The following is a 19,668-nucleotide window of genomic DNA, read 5'->3' as shown; positions in this document are numbered from 1 at the left end:
ACCCCGACATAGATAAGGTAGGAGGCGGAGCTAGAGGATCGGAGAGGTGCGAGTCCAGCCTGGCTGATCTGATGGCTAGATGCGGTCTGGTCGACAGGTTTCGGGTCGAGCATCCAGGGCGGGAGATGTGGACGTGGACCAATAGTGTTTCCTCCTATCCAAATACTTATTTGGACAGGATGTTAGTTAGGAGAGGCGAAGTAGACTTCTTATCTTGTCCCACATTCACTTGGCTAGGCCAGACGGACCATAAATTAGTTATGGCCCGGCTGAAGCTAGGAAATAGGCCTAAGTTAGCGGGGTACTGGAAGTTAAACACCTCCCTTCTGGAGATACAAGACTTCCAAGATCAGTTAAGAGAATTGATTAAAAAGGCACTAGTGGGGGCGGTTACCGGGAGTAAGTGGTGGTTAGGTCTCAAAGCCAAGATCAGAAGCTTCTCCGTCAAGTATGCCCAGCGCCTCGCACTAGATAAGGCCAAGACGAAGAAGAAGCTAGAGCAGAAACTAGCCCAGGCTACGGGGGAGGGTGATAGGGTTAGTCAGGAACTAGCTAAGCAGGACCTTCTACGCGAGACTAGCGAGCGTTACGAAGGCCAAGTAGTTAGAGCTAGGCTTAGAAAGATAGGCAACGAAGCAGTCAATTCTGATGCAGACGTGCGCCGTGAGGTTTCTAGGCGTGGCTCGGACAAATACATTGCAAAAATCAAACATCCGAATGGACGCACCCTGGAATCGACTCGGGAGATCTGCGAGGGGTTTCGAGAACATTTCGAGGAGCGTTTTACGCAGCAGCCCGATCTTCCGGTCCTTGAGTTTAGCGACTATTTGGCCGACTCTCCCCGCCTCGAGGCGGCTAGAGCGGCTAGTTGCGAGGGCCGGGTGACGGAGCGGGAGGTCTTTACTGCGCTGAAGCAGGTCAGCTGTGACAGATCGCCAGGACTTGATGGTCTGCCATACGAACTGTACTTGAGGCTGTCGCCCATGTTTCTGCCTCTTCTGACGGATATGTTCAACCATTGGTTTGCTCAGGGATCCATCCCAGGGCAGGTGACCAAGGGAGTGATCACATTGCTGAAGAAAGGTGACGGGCATGGAGGGGAAGAGTTAGACGACAACAGGCCCATAACTCTGCTAAACACAGAGTTGAAGATTTTGGCCAAGGTCCTGTCGAATCGGCTGCAGGTTGTTATCGACGAGTTGGTTGAACCGGAACAGAACTATGCTGTGAAGGGGAGATCGATTCAGAACAACTTGCACCTGATCCGCATGATCCTAGAGGGGGGAATAGATGACGACACGGAAGCCGCGCTGATAAACTTAGATCAGTCCAAAGCTTTCGATAGGGTCGACCATCGTTTCCTGGCATCTGTCTTAGAGGCCGCCGGTTTTAAACCGGACTTTTGCAAGTGGATCTCCATAATGTATCGACAGCCCATGGCTGTCGTGCAAGTGAACGGAAAGCGCTCGAAACCCTTTGTTATCTCTCGGTCGGTTCGTCAGGGTTGTCCGCTGTCGCCCCTGCTTTATGTCCTGGCTTTGGAGCCTCTTCTCCGCAAGCTGAGACATGGGGAGGCAAATTCGGCCCTGCGCGGAATGGCTCTGCCTGGCGGCTCAGCTGCTAAGGTATCCGCGTTCGCCGATGATGTCACGATCTTCGTGTCGGGCTTCAGAGACATTGAGGTCGTGTCGGAGGCACTCACACAGTACGAAAGAATTACAGGGGCCAAGATAAACCGCAACAAGTCGGTAGGACTGCGGTTGGGCGCATGGAGTGGCAACGCAAACCTCCCTGCGCCCTTCAGCTGGACAGATGGCCCGGTCCGGATCCTCGGCGTGTGGTTCGGACCGGGTCTCCAGCTTGACAAGAATTGGTTGGAGGTACGGTCAAAGGTGGAGGCTGCAGTCAATTCGTGGCTTCCTAGGAAACTTTCCTTAAAGGGTAGAGCTGAGGCGTGCGCCACTTACGTCTTTCCTCTCATCCTTTACCGACTGGCCGTACTTCCCCTGCCTGCACAACACCTAAAAGCTCTTGTCGAACTCTTGTCCTCGCTCCTTTGGGACAGAGGAAGACACTGGGTGAGCAGACAGGTCTGTATTCAACGTCCGTGTGAGGGAGGCTTGGGAATGCCGGACTTGAAGTGTCATCGAGATGCTGAGAGGCTGGCCTTCCTGAGCCACTATATGCAGGAGGACCAACCGTGGCACCCCGTGGTTACTGCCGCCTTCCCCGACCTCGTTCTCGACCCTTCCATCGAGAGCCGTCGCAGGCCGCGGGGAGAATCTGCCTACATGAAAGAGTGCCGAGCCGCGCTAAAACGACTACCAAGGTCCAGTGACCTTGTGACTGCTACCCGTAGGGAACTCCACAGGGATCTAGTGAAGGAGGCCGCTGACGACCCGCTATGCGCGCGTTTGGGGTGGCAGCAGAGTGAGATCCGCTCCGCGTGGAGCTGGGCGCCAGGTTCGAGTCATCTGAACAATTCGGAGTTCTCTCTGACCTGGCGATTGGCCCGAAATGCACTTCCACTCAACAACATACAATGCAGTTCTGGGTTTCTGGAGTCGCCTGATTGTCCCCGTTGTGGGACAACGGCTGTGGAAACTACGGATCACGCTTTCTTCGATTGCCGCGAACTCCGCCAGTACTGGTCGTATGTCAGTGGGGTGACGGCTCGCATCGATCCTGAGCATCCTCGCCCAATTACTGTATCCAATGTTGTGGACAACGTGAGGCCGCCGTGGGACCGGGAAAGACAAATGGTCTACGTTACGATTCTGGCCGTGGCGAGAATGGTGATTTGGACGTCGCGTCTGCAAGGTTGCCGGGGGGTGTTGTCTTTTTCTGATCAAGATCTGATCGCGTTCTTTAAACACCAACTACGGGTGAAGATCAGATGTGATAGAAGAAGGCTGCATCGCGCGGCACTTGACAGAAGATGGATACATGTGGCAAGTCTGTGTGTACGAAGAGGAGCCAAATTTGAATACGTGTTCCCCGCCTAGGTGTGGAACGCGCAGTTCTGTAAAGTTAAATTAAACAAGTAGTCTCTCAGCTAGCTGAGTGTGTGTTCCATCCCTCCCCGATTAGGAAGCCTCCAAGATCCCCATCCCCTCTTACCTGCAATTTTTGTTTTCACCCCTTCCTCTAAATTTTACCCATCTTGGAGAAAAAGAAATACAAACTAACCTCCATCCCTTACCCACAAAATTTTCTTTTCTCCATTCACCCCCATCTAGAGGGCATCCCCACCTAGAGACTGACCCGCAGAAGCGAGGTTCCTTTTACAAACCTAGTGGAACGGGCAGTCTATCAACTAGACAGGGTTGGGAGGGTCCTACTAATCACCTTTTGTTTTTTTCTTCCCCCTCCCTCGACACAAATGAATTATTGCTACCATTTTATTGTTATCTTTTTTGTTTTTACACGTCAATAAAAAATGTTTTAAAAATTGGGAGTTACTAGGACGTCCCCCAATATGAAAGGGTGAATGCGGTATTATGGTGAAAGAAGATACTAGCTGGGAGAAACTTTTGACTTTGTTTAGTTCTGGAGTGACAAGGATGACCAACGACCCCCAAAATCCCCCCTTTTGAGTTGGCCATGTGCCTAAGTTTTTTGTTCATCGTTGATTTTTTTTCTGTATTTTTTAACATGAATAAAAGATTTAATATCTCAAAGTGTAGTATCTGTTCCGGCAGATACTGCAAGCTATGACTAGCAAAGACCAGATGTGGGGGCAACCCCACATGCTTGACCTTTAACCAGCTCCCATTTCCCACCTCTCGGGAGCTGGTCCTCTTTTTCCCTTCCCCCTCCCTTCACTCCTCACATTAAAAATTGGCCTTGTGCCTAATTTTCTCGGTGGGGGAGCAAATAAATACCATCTGTTCCGGCAGATACTGCAAAGCTAAGACTAGCAAAGACCAGCTATGACTAGCAAAGACCATATGTGGGGGTAACCCCACATATCTGAACTTGGTCAAGGTAGGGATCACCCTACGACCACAGTTACTATCCAGCTCCCATTTCCCACCTCTCGGGAGCAGGATCCCCCTTTCCCTCCCCCCTCCCTCTCTCTCCACATTAAAAAACGGCCTTGTGCCTAATTTGCTCAGTGGGGAAGCAAATAAATACAACAACCCCTCGGGGGTCCGGGCGACAAGATCAAAGTGTAGTATCTGTTCCGGCAGATGCTGCAAAGCTATGACTAGCAAAGACCAGCTATGACTAGCAAAGACCATATGTGGGGGTAACCCCACATATCTGACCTTGGTCACTGAAGGGGCAACCCTTCATACCAACAGTTTCTAATCCAGCTCCCACTTCCCTCCTCTCGGGAGCAGGATCCCCACTTCCCTCCCCCTATCTCCACATTAAAAAACGGCCTTGTGCCTAATTTGCTCAGTGGGGAAGCAAATAAATAAACAGCCTTCCAGTAGCGGACAGCCCAACAACCCCCTCGGGGGTCCGGGCGTCAAAGATCAAAGTGTAGTATCTGTTCCGGCAGATGCTGCAAAGCTAAGACTAGCAAAGACCAGCTATGACTAGCAAAGACCATATGTGGGGGTAACCCCACATATCTGACCTTGGTCACTGAAGGGGCAACCCTTGATACCAACAGTTTCTAATCCAGCCCCTACTTCCCTCCTCTGGGGAGCTGGATCCCCATTTCCCTCCTCCTTCCCCCTATCTCCACATTAAAAACGGCCTCCTGCCTAATTTGCTGAGTGGGGAAGCAAATAAATATCAACAACCCCCTCGGGGGTCCGGGCGACAAGATCAAAGTGTAGTATCTGTTCCGGCAGATACTGCAAGCTATGACTAGCAAAGACCAGATGTGGGGGCAACCCCACATGCTTGACCTTTAACCAGCTCCCATTTCCCACCTCTCGGGAGCTGGTCCTCTTTTTCCCTTCCCCCTCCCTTCACTCCTCACATTAAAAATTGGCCTTGTGCCTAATTTTCTCGGTGGGGGAGCAAATAAATACCATCTGTTCCGGCAGATACTGCAAAGCTAAGACTAGCAAAGACCAGCTATGACTAGCAAAGACCATATGTGGGGGTAACCCCACATATCTGAACTTGGTCAAGGTAGGGATCACCCTACGACCACAGTTACTATCCAGCTCCCATTTCCCACCTCTCGGGAGCAGGATCCCCCTTTCCCTCCCCCCTCCCTCTCTCTCCACATTAAAAAACGGCCTTGTGCCTAATTTGCTCAGTGGGGAAGCAAATAAATACAACAACCCCTCGGGGGTCCGGGCGACAAGATCAAAGTGTAGTATCTGTTCCGGCAGATGCTGCAAAGCTATGACTAGCAAAGACCAGCTATGACTAGCAAAGACCATATGTGGGGGTAACCCCACATATCTGACCTTGGTCACTGAAGGGGCAACCCTTCATACCAACAGTTTCTAATCCAGCTCCCACTTCCCTCCTCTCGGGAGCAGGATCCCCACTTCCCTCCCCCTATCTCCACATTAAAAAACGGCCTTGTGCCTAATTTGCTCAGTGGGGAAGCAAATAAATAAACAGCCTTCCAGTAGCGGACAGCCCAACAACCCCCTCGGGGGTCCGGGCGTCAAAGATCAAAGTGTAGTATCTGTTCCGGCAGATGCTGCAAAGCTAAGACTAGCAAAGACCAGCTATGACTAGCAAAGACCATATGTGGGGGTAACCCCACATATCTGACCTTGGTCACTGAAGGGGCAACCCTTGATACCAACAGTTTCTAATCCAGCCCCCACTTCCCTCCTCTGGGGAGCTGGATCCCCATTTCCCTCCTCCTTCCCCCTATCTCCACATTAAAAACGGCCTCCTGCCTAATTTGCTGAGTGGGGAAGCAAATAAATATCAACAACCCCCTCGGGGGTCCGGGCGACAAGATCAAAGTGTAGTATCTGTTCCGGCAGATACTGCAAGCTATGACTAGCAAAGACCAGATGTGGGGGCAACCCCACATGCTTGACCTTTAACCAGCTCCCATTTCCCACCTCTCGGGAGCTGGTCCTCTTTTTCCCTTCCCCCTCCCTTCACTCCTCACATTAAAAATTGGCCTTGTGCCTAATTTTCTCGGTGGGGGAGCAAATAAATACCATCTGTTCCGGCAGATACTGCAAAGCTAAGACTAGCAAAGACCAGCTATGACTAGCAAAGACCATATGTGGGGGTAACCCCACATATCTGAACTTGGTCAAGGTAGGGATCACCCTACGACCACAGTTACTATCCAGCTCCCATTTCCCACCTCTCGGGAGCAGGATCCCCCTTTCCCTCCCCCCTCCCTCTCTCTCCACATTAAAAAACGGCCTTGTGCCTAATTTGCTCAGTGGGGAAGCAAATAAATACAACAACCCCTCGGGGGTCCGGGCGACAAGATCAAAGTGTAGTATCTGTTCCGGCAGATGCTGCAAAGCTATGACTAGCAAAGACCAGCTATGACTAGCAAAGACCATATGTGGGGGTAACCCCACATATCTGACCTTGGTCACTGAAGGGGCAACCCTTCATACCAACAGTTTCTAATCCAGCTCCCACTTCCCTCCTCTCGGGAGCTGGATCCCCACTTCCCTCCCCCTCCCCCTATCTCCACATTAAAAAACGGCCTCCTGCCTAATTTGCTACGTGGGGAAGCAAATAAATACAGCCTTCCAGTAGAGGACAGCCCAACAACCCCTTCGGGGTTCCGGGCGACAAGATCAAAGTGTAGTATAGGACGTCCCCCAATATGAAAGGGTGAATGCGGTATTATGGTGAAAGAAGATACTAGCTGGGAGAAACTTTGACTTTGTTTAGTTCTGGAGTGACAAGGATGACCAACGACCCCCAAAATCCCCCCTTTTGAGTTGGCCATGTGCCTAAGTTTTTTGTTCATCGTTGATTTTTTCTGTATTTTTTAACATGAATAAAAGATTTAATATCTCAAAGTGTAGTATCTGCCGGAACAGATACTGCAAGCTATGACTAGCTAGGACTAGCTATGACTAGCAAAGACCAGATGTGGGGGCAACCCCACATGCCTGACCTTTAACCAGCTCCCATTTCCAACCTCTCGGGAGCTGGTCCCCTTTCCCCTTCCCCCTCCCTTCACTCCTCACATTAAAAATCGGCCTTGTGCCTAATTTGCTCGGTGGGGGAGCAAATAAATACCATCTGTTCCGGCAGATGCTGCAAGGCTATGACTAGCAAAGACCATATGTGGGGCCAACCCCACATATCTAAACTTGGTCACTGAAGGGGCAACCCTTCATACCAACAGTTTCTAATCCAGCTCCCATTTCCCACCTCTCGGTTCGTATCCCTTAATGTGTATCTCAGCATCCTTCTCTTCTCGAAGCCATGTTTCAGTTATGGCTGCAAAGAGTTTGTTATTTGCATTCAAATAATCGCTGAGCATTGGCACTTTGGTTTGGTTTGTACGTGGATATAGTCCATGAATATTTACAACGGTAAAATTTGACAATGGAGAGTTTACCGCCTCATTGGGACCATCTGCTGGTGAGGGATATAACTCGTCGGCATTGTCATATTGGGCTGCTGGTCTTGACTTGGTCCCGGTGTCGCTGATGCTTATGGTTGGTTGGGAAACGGATGCTGGTACATCCCCATGGCCCATGGTGGCATCATTTGTAGTGGTGGCGGCTGAACCAGTGTGACGCTCCCCAGCCTGGCTTCTACTGTGTCTAGAAGATCTTGCCTCCACTTCTGCAGTATCTCTAAAAAATGGCCGGTCTCATTGGATTGCGTACCATTTACAGCCGTGTCATTTTTTTCTGATTTTCTACATGTTCCTTTGGTGGATATAATGATATATCGTCTAACGTATCGTCTTTACATTGACGCGTGCGTTGGATATGCCGGAATTTACAGTCTTTATAATTCTGACATTCTTTGTTCTTGATAGACGAGCGACATAATATAGGATGCCACTTTGTACAAGTGGGAAATCCCGGGCAGCCGTCTGGATTCCTTTTGGATTTCGGCCCATATCGCATGTTTTCGGCATGGACGTGGGTGGTTTTTTGAACATCCCTTTCCAGACACCCCGTAACGACATTTCTTCTTGGTGTAGTGTGGAAATACGTTTTGAAGTCTAGGCGGGTCACCGTTGGGGTCTTTGTCGGGAGTATTATTCTTACGGAGAGATTTTTTCAGATCTGCAGCATCAGACTGTTTCTCTCCTGCTTTATGAGTAGTATGTTTTTCATCACCATCAGTACCTCGGTCTTCATCTTCCTCGTCATCATCACCACCATGAGCACCATGGGTATCATCATTCTCATCTGCCTGTGTTGGATCGACATCTACCTGATTAGCATTTGGATTCCGGCCACTGCCTGGTAATGGTAATGATTCAGGGAGCTTCGTGTGTTCACACACATGACAGATATAGTGCACAGCGGGGATGTTAGATGGGTTTATGATGGCTTGCGAGCTGAAATGGCCACTTTACTTGCTGATCAATATGAATCGGTTTTCAGTAAGCCCATTAGACCAATACCGTCAAAACCTGAACCTGAACCAGATGACGACACTAAACCAATGCTTACTGGTGTTACGTTTACACAAAGAGACCTGACCGACGCGATAGATGAACTCAGAGCCAACTCTGTGGCAGGTCCCGACCGTTTCCCAGCGCTACTCCTTAAGGAATGTAAAAAGCAGCTGGCTAAGCCACTATTCATATTATGGAGGGCATCACTGGACAAAGGGATAGTCCCAGCCGACTCTAAGCGCGCTAACATTATCCCAATATACAAAGGTGACGGTCGATCTCTCCCCAAGCAATATCGACCAGCGGCACTTATGACCTTCACCTTCACCGAGGTGAACGATTTATATTACCTTCACCGAGGTGCGCGACTTGACACACAAAAATAAACCGCCTCTTAATCACCTGCTAACGCATGCATCACTGTAACGTCCAATGACAACAACAACCCCAACCTTCTTACTCGACCTGCCTTTATACCACCATCTCAATCCCTTCTCTTGCGCATGCGCCTGTAGATTCCTGACAACCTCGAGACTTCCGTTTATAAAAACCCAAGTTTTGTTGTCGCGCATACCTATACAAGGCACAAACACGAGGGCGTTTATTGTGTTGGTAAGTACTACACTCCCCCCTGATCTGATGATCACATAGAGTGCACTCCGGGGGTGGCCTCTTAGTTCGTTGGCTTCTGCGAAGGGTGGTATTTACACTCTCGGATTCAGGTTCCGGTTCTGGTTCTGTGTGAGGTTCTGGTTCTGGTTCTGGTTCTGATCCTGCCTGATCAGACGAATTAAAACTACCACTCTCTTGCTCGGTGACCTCACTCATCAGCAGCTCATCATCTGATGATTCGTCGCTCTCTGTAGTTGTGGGATGTACTTCACTAGCCGAGCGAAGATCGCGCACATGGCATGGGGTTCCATCAACAAGGACCGACTGCTGGCTGACAACTCCAGATATTCGTCCTCGCTTGAACTTGGTGGTGCACCGGTTTCCAGGGGGTCTAACCCAAACTGGATCCCCTACCTTGTATTTGTTATGACTCTCCTCGTCGATTGGTTGGACAGTGTCAATGCCCTTTATCCTAACATGGTATTTGTGTATGGCATTGGCCGGTGCTGTTGTTAGTGTCTTCCCATCCTTTGGTGTGACGTTATACCAATACGTGGCCTCCGTAATGGTGCATTGTTTTCTGGCAGCAATTCTCTTGATGCTGCGATGGCTCCTCTCAGCAATGCCATTCCCTGATGGCACATGGGCACATCGCAGTCGTAGTCTGACACGCCACTCATTCAACAACTGCCGAACTTGGTGGCTACAAAAAGCAGCATCGTTGTCCGTCAATATCTCTTCCGGCGCACCTCGCTCAGAAAAGATAGATGACATTTGGCGGACAACATTCGCTGAGTCCTGCCTGGTCATTTGCCACCACACCGCAAAACGAGTGGGTCCACAGTCGATAAGGGTTAAAAAGGGCTTACCACTGTAATGGGTAATATCCATCGCTAATCGTTGCCACACATGCTCAACTTCCAATCGCCCCTTCTGCCATTGCTCATGTGCAGGATCGATAGACTGGCATGCCTCACAGTGCCTGATGATGTGCCTGACATCCGCCCTTGTCATTGCCGGGTCTACACGCCTCGCAAAATACAAAGTTCTTTTGATACCTGGATGTCCACTCTGCACATGAATTCTTTGTATTTGGCATGAGCTAATCGCGCCAACTGCGCAAGATCAAACAGTGAACTCCATGCCTGTCTTCACAACTTCATACCATTTGTGAGGCACACGGGTTAGTTGGTCTGCACGATTACAGTGTGATGCCACGAGCGTTACACTCACCAACAGGTCATATTCTGATACCAGACTCTTCAGGGTGTTTAGCCGCCGTATTAACATCTCACTGGCTGCCTTAGTACGGACTCTTGTTCGTCCCGAGAGAGTGTCGGACACCCAGTGGTAGACGCAGAGAGAATCCGTGTACAAGTGTAACTTCTTCGACTGCCATTGCAGTGCCAGATTTAAACCCTTCACAACAGCATCCCGTTCCGCCAGGTTGATGTGTTGAGCATCATTCACGGGTCGCAGCCAGCATGCGTCTTCAATTACATTTCCACGTTGCTCCAATAACACTCCCAATGCCAAAGAACTAGCGTCAACCTACACATTCACAGTGTCCCCATCGACACACCATTCTCCACGGGCAGGATCCTCCTTGTTAACTCTCTCTAGGGTTTCTGTCGTCATCAGAGTTAGAAGAGCATCATCAGATACATCATCCCAACCTGTAGTTACTAAACTTGCCCTGCGTTTGATGACGCCCACAGCTGCTCGGAGCCAGCCACACGCTGGTAAGTGACCAATAAGTTTCCCACACAAGGAAAAAATAGTCCGCCGCGTAATAACATCAGGGACGGTTGGAATCTCACTGCCACGCCTCCATCGTAAGGTACCGTCTTTCCTGCAAACGTCCAATCCTAATACCCGTGCTCCATCCCTCAGACGTTCGGGATCCTTGCACTCCAACCCGAATTGAGCTAACTTTTCTCTGACGTGCGACGCAGATTGTACGTCTTCATTGACATACACATCATCAATATAGGCCGATGTTGCGTCCTCAGTAGTCTTTTCCTGGGACAACACTGCATTTGCGATGGTCTTCATGATTTGCGGTGCCACATTCAGCCCAAAGCCAAGCCGAGCAAGGCAGTATCTCTGACCCCGGAACCACACTGTCTGGAACGGCCACAATGTCTCATCCACTCGCACCTGCAAATAAGCCTTCCGCAAGTCTACTATAGACACATTGGAGCCCTTCTGGCGCCATTCTCTCAGCTTGCTGGCGCACACGTCAGCATCGGCAGTGTACGTCTCAATGTATCTATTGAGTTCACCAGCACCGGACGGACTTTTGATTTGTTATGCTGAAGTACAGCCATTAAGGGAATCAGACCCTTGGGTGGTCTCAGCTTGTTGGGGTAGGGGATCAGCCATCCATCCTGGATCCATGCCTCAAGTTCCTTCTCGTAATCATTACGGGCCTCGTCGGGTATCGAGTACTCTGCAATGCTATTCTTGAGTTCGGTTGGCGCCCTTCCTTCCGTCCACTTCCACGATGCAGTCCATGCTTTTTGGTGAGGGTTGTAGTCCACCTTAAAATCAGGCCGATTAATGTGAACTGCAGCACACACTGGGGTTTCCAAAAATCGCACAGTCCCATCTCTTCCGATAACCACTCTCCCCAGTGCTTTAATAGCATCATATCCCAATAGTACATCGAATCCCAGCAACTCCCCTCGTATCACCAGCACATTAATGTTTGCGGCCACACCAGAGTCTGTGTGGACTTTGACAGTTCCGGCTCCACAGCAAGCTTGCGTATTGCCACCTATTGTGGTTACTTTGATGTTCTGCTTTGTCCAGTTTCGACACAACTTGGCACTCATGATGGTGTGTGAGCAACCGGAGTCGAGAAGAGCTGAACAAAGCACTTGGTCCACGTACACATTTATTGTCGGTTGCGCCTCAATTAAATCTTGTCCGGGGAACAGGGCGGCGCTGACGTCCTGCCCCCTGATGCATTTCCCGCACAATTTTGGGATAAATGTCCATAGCTACCACATTGGAAACAGCGCGGGCGCCCCGACCCTTGTTAGTACAATTTCTTGCGATATGGCCTCGCTGGCCACGGCAGAAACATCTCCCATTGGTCGTGGGTCTCAAACTGGGACTCTTTTCAGCATTAGTCTTGGCTGCCTGCGCCATCATTACAACCGGTTCCCTCAGGTCCTCCTCATCTCTGATAATGGCTCGAGCGCGTTCTAACAAATGTTCCATGGGCGTTACAGATATGCTGGTGGACGCCCTGAACAGTTGCTTAACATGGGTGGGAAGGCCGGCCACAGACGCATACGCCAGTGTTGCTCTGATACTCCATTGCCAAATAGAACTGCAAGTTTCTTCAGCTCCGCGAAGAAGACGTCCACGGTTTCACCTGGCATGAGCTTCCTAGTGGCAAATGTTTCGTAGGCCGTACAGGGATCCATGGCAAATGCCTTGTATAAAGCATTTTTTATACAGGTAATATCAGCCTTCTCCACAGCACTCAGTTGCTGATATACACTTAGGGCGCCTCAAGCCAATCTTAGGGGAATCACGGTATGCACCCCCTTTACTTCACAGAGGTTGCAGGTCAGCTCAACCCTTTCGACCCAATCGACAACAGAAGTGGATCCGTCGAATTCGGGTATCAGTTTTAAATCAAACTTTGCCCCAGCCATAGTTGTCCAGGAAAAGAGACAAAATGAAATAGCCGAAATAGCTTATGACCTTCACCTTCACCGAGGTGAACGATTTATATTACCTTCACCGAGGTGCGCGACTTGACACACAAAAATAAACCGCCTCTTAATCACCTGCTAACGCATGCGTCACTGTAACGTCCAATGACAACAACAACCCCAACCTTCTCACTCGACCTGCCTTTATACCACTATCTCAATCCCTTCTCTTGCGCATGCGCCTGTAGATTCCTGACAACCTCTAGACTTCCGCTTATAAAAACCCAAGTTTTGTTGTCGCGCATGCCTATACAAGGCACAAACACGAGGGCGTTTATTGTGTTGGTAAGTACTACAGCACTAACATCCCACATTACAAAAGTATTCGAAAAGGTCCTTCGAAAGTACTTGGTGGAATTCCTCAACAACCACAGTCTGTTCAATCCAGGGCAGCATGGATTCAGAACAGGAAGATCCTGCTTAAGTCAGCTTCTAATCCATCATGATAGGATCATTAATACTCTAGACAATGAATGTAATGTCGACGTGATATACCTAGACTTTGCAAAGGCGTTCGACAAAGTGGACATTGCAGTAACCATCGAAAAGCTCCAACATCTTGGAATTGGAGGTAAATTGATCCTATGGATTAAATCATTCCTAACAGATCGCTACCAGACAGTTGTAGTAAATGGCTCTGCATCTCCCCCGACCAAAGTGCTATCTGGCGTTCCCCAACGTTCAGTACTTGGTCCGTTGCTGTTCCTCGTACTAATCGGCGACATAGACGAAAAAGTCAAATCGTCTTTCGTCTCAAGTTTTGTCGACAACACCAGGATTGGCAGGAAAATAAAAGATTCTTCTGATGTACAAGCTCTCCAAGATGATCTAGACGCTATCTACCAATGGGCGGATAACAACAATATGCAGTTTAACTCCGGGAAATTCGAGTGTATCAAATACGGTAGAAGGAAGGACCTGAGAGAAGCATCTAAGTACTCGACCCAAGACGGGAAGCTGATTAAAACCAAAGATACTGTGCGCGATCTGGGAGTAACGTTGGATTCTGATGGTACATTCACCTCCCAGACCGACAAAGTTTGTTACACTGCACGGAGCCTTTCCAGTTGGATTCTACGCACTTTCAAAACGAGACAAAAAAACCTAATGCTGACACTCTGGAAATCGCTGGTGTTGCCGCACATTGATTACTGTTGTCAGCTGTGGACTCCTGACAGAAAAGGTCATATTCAAGCATTAGAGGCCATCCAGAAGTCGTTTCTAAGAAAGATAACTGGTTATAGTCAATTGAATTATTGGCAACTGCTGGATGCGTTGAATATCAAATCGATTCAACGCAGGCAAGAAAGCTATTCAATCATCTATACCTAGCGTATGATGGAGAACCAGGTGCCCAACGCTGGTATACAGCACCATATCTCAAAACGTGGCAGAAGGTGTGTGATACCACCCCTAACCAGTGCTAGGGACAACTGGATCCGACGGCTCAGGGAATCGAGTTTAAATTCCCGGGGTCCTACGCTCTTCAATTGCCTACCACGTAACATCAGAGAGATCACGAACTGCAAAACAGAATCGTTCAAGTCGGCGCTGGATACCTGGCTGAAGTCTGTACCAGACGAACCTCAGATCCCCGGTTATACCGCTATGAGACGCAGTTAATCCAATAGCTTACACCGCATGCTTGTCTGTGTAAAGAGGGACAGTGAAACGGTGCAGCGGTCTATTGATTCGACGCCGCCTATACCGTCCCAACTGGAGGCCGCTTGCCGCAGTGACCTTGGAGGGCTCTGACCGCCGAAAGACATCACACAAATCACACAAAAAAAAAGTGTGTCAAAGGAAATCGGCCCAGTCCTGTGCGATATTTCGACGAAGTACCCCAGACCGTTTATCCCAAAAGAACTTCGTCAGGCTATTTTCAACAGTTTACATAGTTAGCGCATCCTGGTACGGGTGCGTCTATTAAACTGGTTAAGTCCAGATACTTTTGGCCCAGCTTAGATATAACAATTAAGCAATTCTGCGCAGAATGTGTAGAGTGTCAGCAAGCAAAAGTTCACAGACACACAATGTCTGTGGTCCAAGAATTCGAGTTACCATCTGCACGTTTCCAGACGGTACATATTGATATTGTTGGTCCCTTGCCCTTAACGCACAATGAGTCTGACCCTTATCTAAGCCCTTACAAATACTTGCTTGCCTGCATCGACTGTGCAACTCGCTGGATTGAAGTACAGCCTATGACTGAAATAACTGCACAGTCGGTAGCAGAGGCATTTATCAATGCATGGATATCCAGATTTGGAGTTCCACTGCATGTAGTAACTGACAGAGGTAGTCAGTTTGAGAGCGAGTTGTTCCAGGAATTAGCCAAGGTAGTAGGTTTTTACCGACTGAGGACAACTTCGTATCACCCTCAAAGTAACAGGATGATCGAAAGAGCACACCGTATTCTTAAAGCAGCTATAATAGCTCGCAAAGAATCATGGATGAAATCCATACCGGTGATTCTACTTGGTATACGTAGCACCCCTAACGAATCAGGTTTTTCCCCTTTTACATCTGTTACTGGAGCTCCGATATTGATTCCTCAGCAGTTAATACACAAACAGAGAGTAGGAGAGACTCCAGTTAATAATAAGTACATACGTAATTTGTGTGAATGGATGTCCCAAATTGATGTACTCGACAATGGAAAAGGACATATCCACGACGATTCAAAAACTTTCATACCAAAAACCTTACGGTCCTGTGAAAAAGTATGGCTCAGGATTGATCGAGTTAGAAAACCATGAGAAGCACCTTACTCAGGTCCTTATAAAGTCTTGACTCGATCAGACAAGCATTTCCAGATCGACATGAACAACGGTACTCACACACACGTATCGATAGGTAGATAGATTAAAACCGTATATAGAACCAACTATTAGTAATAAAATTAGACAGACGGAGAAGTCACAGACGGATAAAGTTAATACTAGTGATAATATTATTAGGACAGACGATACCGACAAAGTCGAAGATGGAATTGCTACTGACACATATAAGTCTAGAGCAGGAAGGAAGGTGACATGGAAGAAGAAAAACGAATACTTTTATTTTTAAACAAAGAACAGATTTAATAATTGGGTATAAGTTACTTAACTTTGTTAATTGGAGGGGGACTCTTGTAGCGAGCTGCTACTACTACGAGACTAGGCTGTATTCTCACCTTAGTTCTCTCTTTCTCCCTACTCTTTTCTCTTTTCCTTCCTTTCTTCTTATACGTCATCAGAGGTTCCAGCCAATGAAAAGCGAGAATGGTTGATGTGGGACATTCGAGTGAAGGAAACGTCCTTACTTCCACGGCGACAAGAGACAGAGCACAGGCCTCACTCCTCAGCCCCCGTTAGGTAGCCAAGAGGAGCATTGAACATTAATACAGACTTTACAAAAATGCACTGTCTTTCTTTGTAACCCGAGTTTCGGAAAAACACACATATATATTGGATATATAAAACCTCATGAATTCATAACAAAGTCGCGTTACACGTCCTCATTGTTATAAGAAGACAATGTCTTTTTTTACCAGTATTTCTTTCTATTTCAGCGCTCCAGTTCTCCCTGTAATCGGAGGGGCCCCGAAGTGGGGAGCCTACTGAAATGGTGACCTCTAATTAGTACCCATGTTAATGTATGGTAATAATACCATACATTCACATGCTTTCCTTTTTAAATTGTTTATAGGGAGTTTTAACAGTCTCTTAATTCATCTATTTTTTTTAAGAAGGACTTGAGTGAATAGTTAACTAATATTATAAGTAAACATGAATTTTTTAATATCCTTAGAAATTTCAATAATTAAAATAAAACGAATCTTTTATCCAGTATTTACTACAATTCCCTAATACGGACCGTAGAATATTAACGATCCATCAAGGCTATGAAAGAAACGTATACTTACAATGGCAGAGGGAAGAAGAATTGGATTCTTTTGCGTATGTAGTTTTTCCCAAGGGACAGGGTTTACAGAAACTTTGGCCGTTATCACTTTGATAAAAACCAATATCGCAAGGTATACAATTCTTACTCTTCTTGTCAAAATAAAATCCGAATGAACATATTTCTGGAAAAACAAAACAAAAGAAATAAAAAAGAATAAATCAGAATTATTAGAAAAAAAAACATTAATATGAAGGTATTACAGTTTTTGTTCTGTTTGTTTTAAATTTATCTATCTATCTATCTATCTATCTATTTATCTGTCTATCGACAAAACTCTGTGGACCGTCCGATCGTCCTTGCTTGAATCTTATCTTCGAGGATCGGGCGATTCCATCTTTTAAAAAAGGAATGACAGGTGAAATTTTATATATATATATATATATATATATATATATAAAATGGGTTAAAAAATTCCAACACACACACACGCACACGCACACGCACACACACACACACACACACACACACACATACACACACCCTACCCCAGCCTAAAGGAAAAGAAAAAAAAACACTATCAGAAAGAGAGAGTGACTACATCCAGGTCAGCGGCCTCGACAAGCCCAATAAAAGAGTAATAAAAATTGAACATGCCAATGAATAGTAAACACTTACAAGACTCCACCCTTTGGAAACACTTCAAATGAACTACACTACGAAAATTGCCATTTTTACATCTCCAATACATTGAAAATAATTTCTGACGAGGACGCTTCACAGAACGTCTGAAACGCGCGTAAAAACGATTTCAATGACTTAAAAACATTATTACAATGATCCAAACATAATTCTCAAAGAAAAACCAAGACACGGAATAATAAAATAATGTTAAAAAATACACATTGGTGGTGACTACTCCTTTATTTAAATATATATATATATATATATATATATATATATATATATATATATATATAAATAATATATATAAATTCACCTGTCATTCACACACACAAACACACACACACACACACACACATATATATATATATATATATATTTATATATATATATATTCAAGTTGAAGTAGTTTAATTTTTCTGTTGGCACAACACAATCCTTTAGTTTCTCCCTTAAATTTCAGAGCCTGGCTATAGGGACACACTTCAGTCATAGCGATGTGAACATGGTGACTCAAACTATAATCATCATCAGGGTTGTAGTAGAATGCACGGCTTTCCCAATTCTGGGATTGCTGAGCATGGGTTCGTGTTGGACGCTGATCTGCATTTTCTCGTTGACGTCTTTCAGCATGTCTCAGCCTCTCACGTTCATTCCATTAAGAACGAAGCCGACTGTAGAGGCATTACGGGATTGCTGTATCCGCAATCACACCTCGTCAAGTCTGGCTGCACGTCGCTCTCCTGCTTCATTGGCACGTCTTTGAATCATCCTTTGTCTGCTATGGTCGTTTGCAGATGCCTGTTGTTCAGGATTTTGACTGTCAAGTACTCGTCACTTTTTTCTGCACTGCAAGTAAGACGACCAAAGTTTGATCTGCTGCGGGAATTTTAACAAAGAACTGCAACGATAATGGTACTTACCAAGAACGTCTTGTATAAATGGGAAAACATTTAATAACAAATAGAATAATTGTTTAAATAGATTATTATAATCATATATAATATAATTGTTTAAATAATTTATAAGAAACATCGATAATGAAAAACAAACAGAATAAATTATCTTTGTAACCGAAGAAAATATTAGAGAAAGTAATAACTATTTTAATTCTTCCTGACAAATGTAGACTCTATGGACAAAGTGATGAAACGATAAGCTACATAATAAGCGAATGCAGCAAACTAGCCCAAACAGAATACAAGACTAGGCACGATTAAGTGGAGAAGGCAGTACGCTAGGAATTGAGAAAACAACTGCATTTTGAACACCCCGAAAATGGTACAAGCACAAATGTCCAGCAGTGCCTGAAAACAGAAATCACAAAATCTTATGAGACATGGACGTTAAAACAACGTTGTATTTTCTTTTTAAAATAAATGAAAAAAGGGTTTTAATATGAATATCAATGCACAAAAAAACCAAATTTATAGGAGTATAGATAAGTTTAAAATGGTGGCAGTTTTTGTCATAATCTTAGCAGCACGAGCAAACTACAAAATTAATAAATAATAAAAAAAAATTTTAACATTACAATATTTATTCAGAATATAGTAAACTAGTTATTTCTTAAAATGTATAGTAATAGTCCATGTAAATAGGGTAGCTTGTGATCCTATTAGGATAGCCAGGAGCAACTGATAGATAAGGAAATATGATTAGGTGTAATAAAATACATGTCAAATGCAAACATTGTTATTATCCTTCTGTTTTCTGTTATCCAGAAAGAAGAGTATCAAAACGTTGCAAGGAAAGAACAACATATAATATAATCGCATTAGCAAAGAAAGCTTAAAAATTACTTTAATTTGATTAAATTATTGAGACGATTACCATTGTGAGAACCTACTTATATCATACCACCCGTCCATTTGAAAATTGTGGCAGATAAGGGTTTCATATCCATCAGCTTTCCCACTAATGTATGATACAGAGCTCCACAATGGTACCACATTTTGTGAGCAAACGAAACATTAAATATTTTTATGCCCAGAACTGAAGTTATAGTGTTATATATTATATATATATATATATATACCCCTACTACCTGGAATAATAAACTATTCCATGACGTCACTTCCGTCCATGACGTCACATCCGGGTAAGAAGAACCGGTTTACCAGGGAGATTATGGTTGTCATCTACAAGTTCAGCAGTTGAGCAAAGCTATTGCTCAATTTACTTTTTTCATCTTTTTTCGTTAATACATATTGATTTAAGTGGTACTGTGTTTTACCTTGTCAATTATTCAAAAACTAA

The 19,668-nt window shown here is 46.0% G+C and overlaps 1 protein-coding gene across 1 annotated transcript in view; it reads right to left on the bottom strand.

Annotated features, from left to right (window-relative positions):
* The window catches only part of LOC145266641 (uncharacterized), a 347,925-nt gene that overhangs the window by 194,993 nt on the left and 133,264 nt on the right, over positions 1-19,668 (bottom strand). The window contains exon 11 of the mRNA XM_080122566.1: positions 16,748-16,909. Within this exon, the coding sequence (XP_079978692.1) occupies positions 16,748-16,909 (162 nt within the window). The remainder of the gene's footprint in view (positions 1-16,747; positions 16,910-19,668) is intronic.

This window comes from Euprymna scolopes, chromosome 41 (genome assembly GCF_053919585.1).
Source record: "Euprymna scolopes isolate OS-2025 chromosome 41, ASM5391958v1, whole genome shotgun sequence".
In the NCBI taxonomy this organism is placed as follows: Eukaryota; Metazoa; Mollusca; class Cephalopoda; order Sepiida; family Sepiolidae; genus Euprymna; species Euprymna scolopes.
Note: the sequence above shows the minus strand (reverse complement) of the source record. Positions and strands in the feature narration are given on the sequence as shown.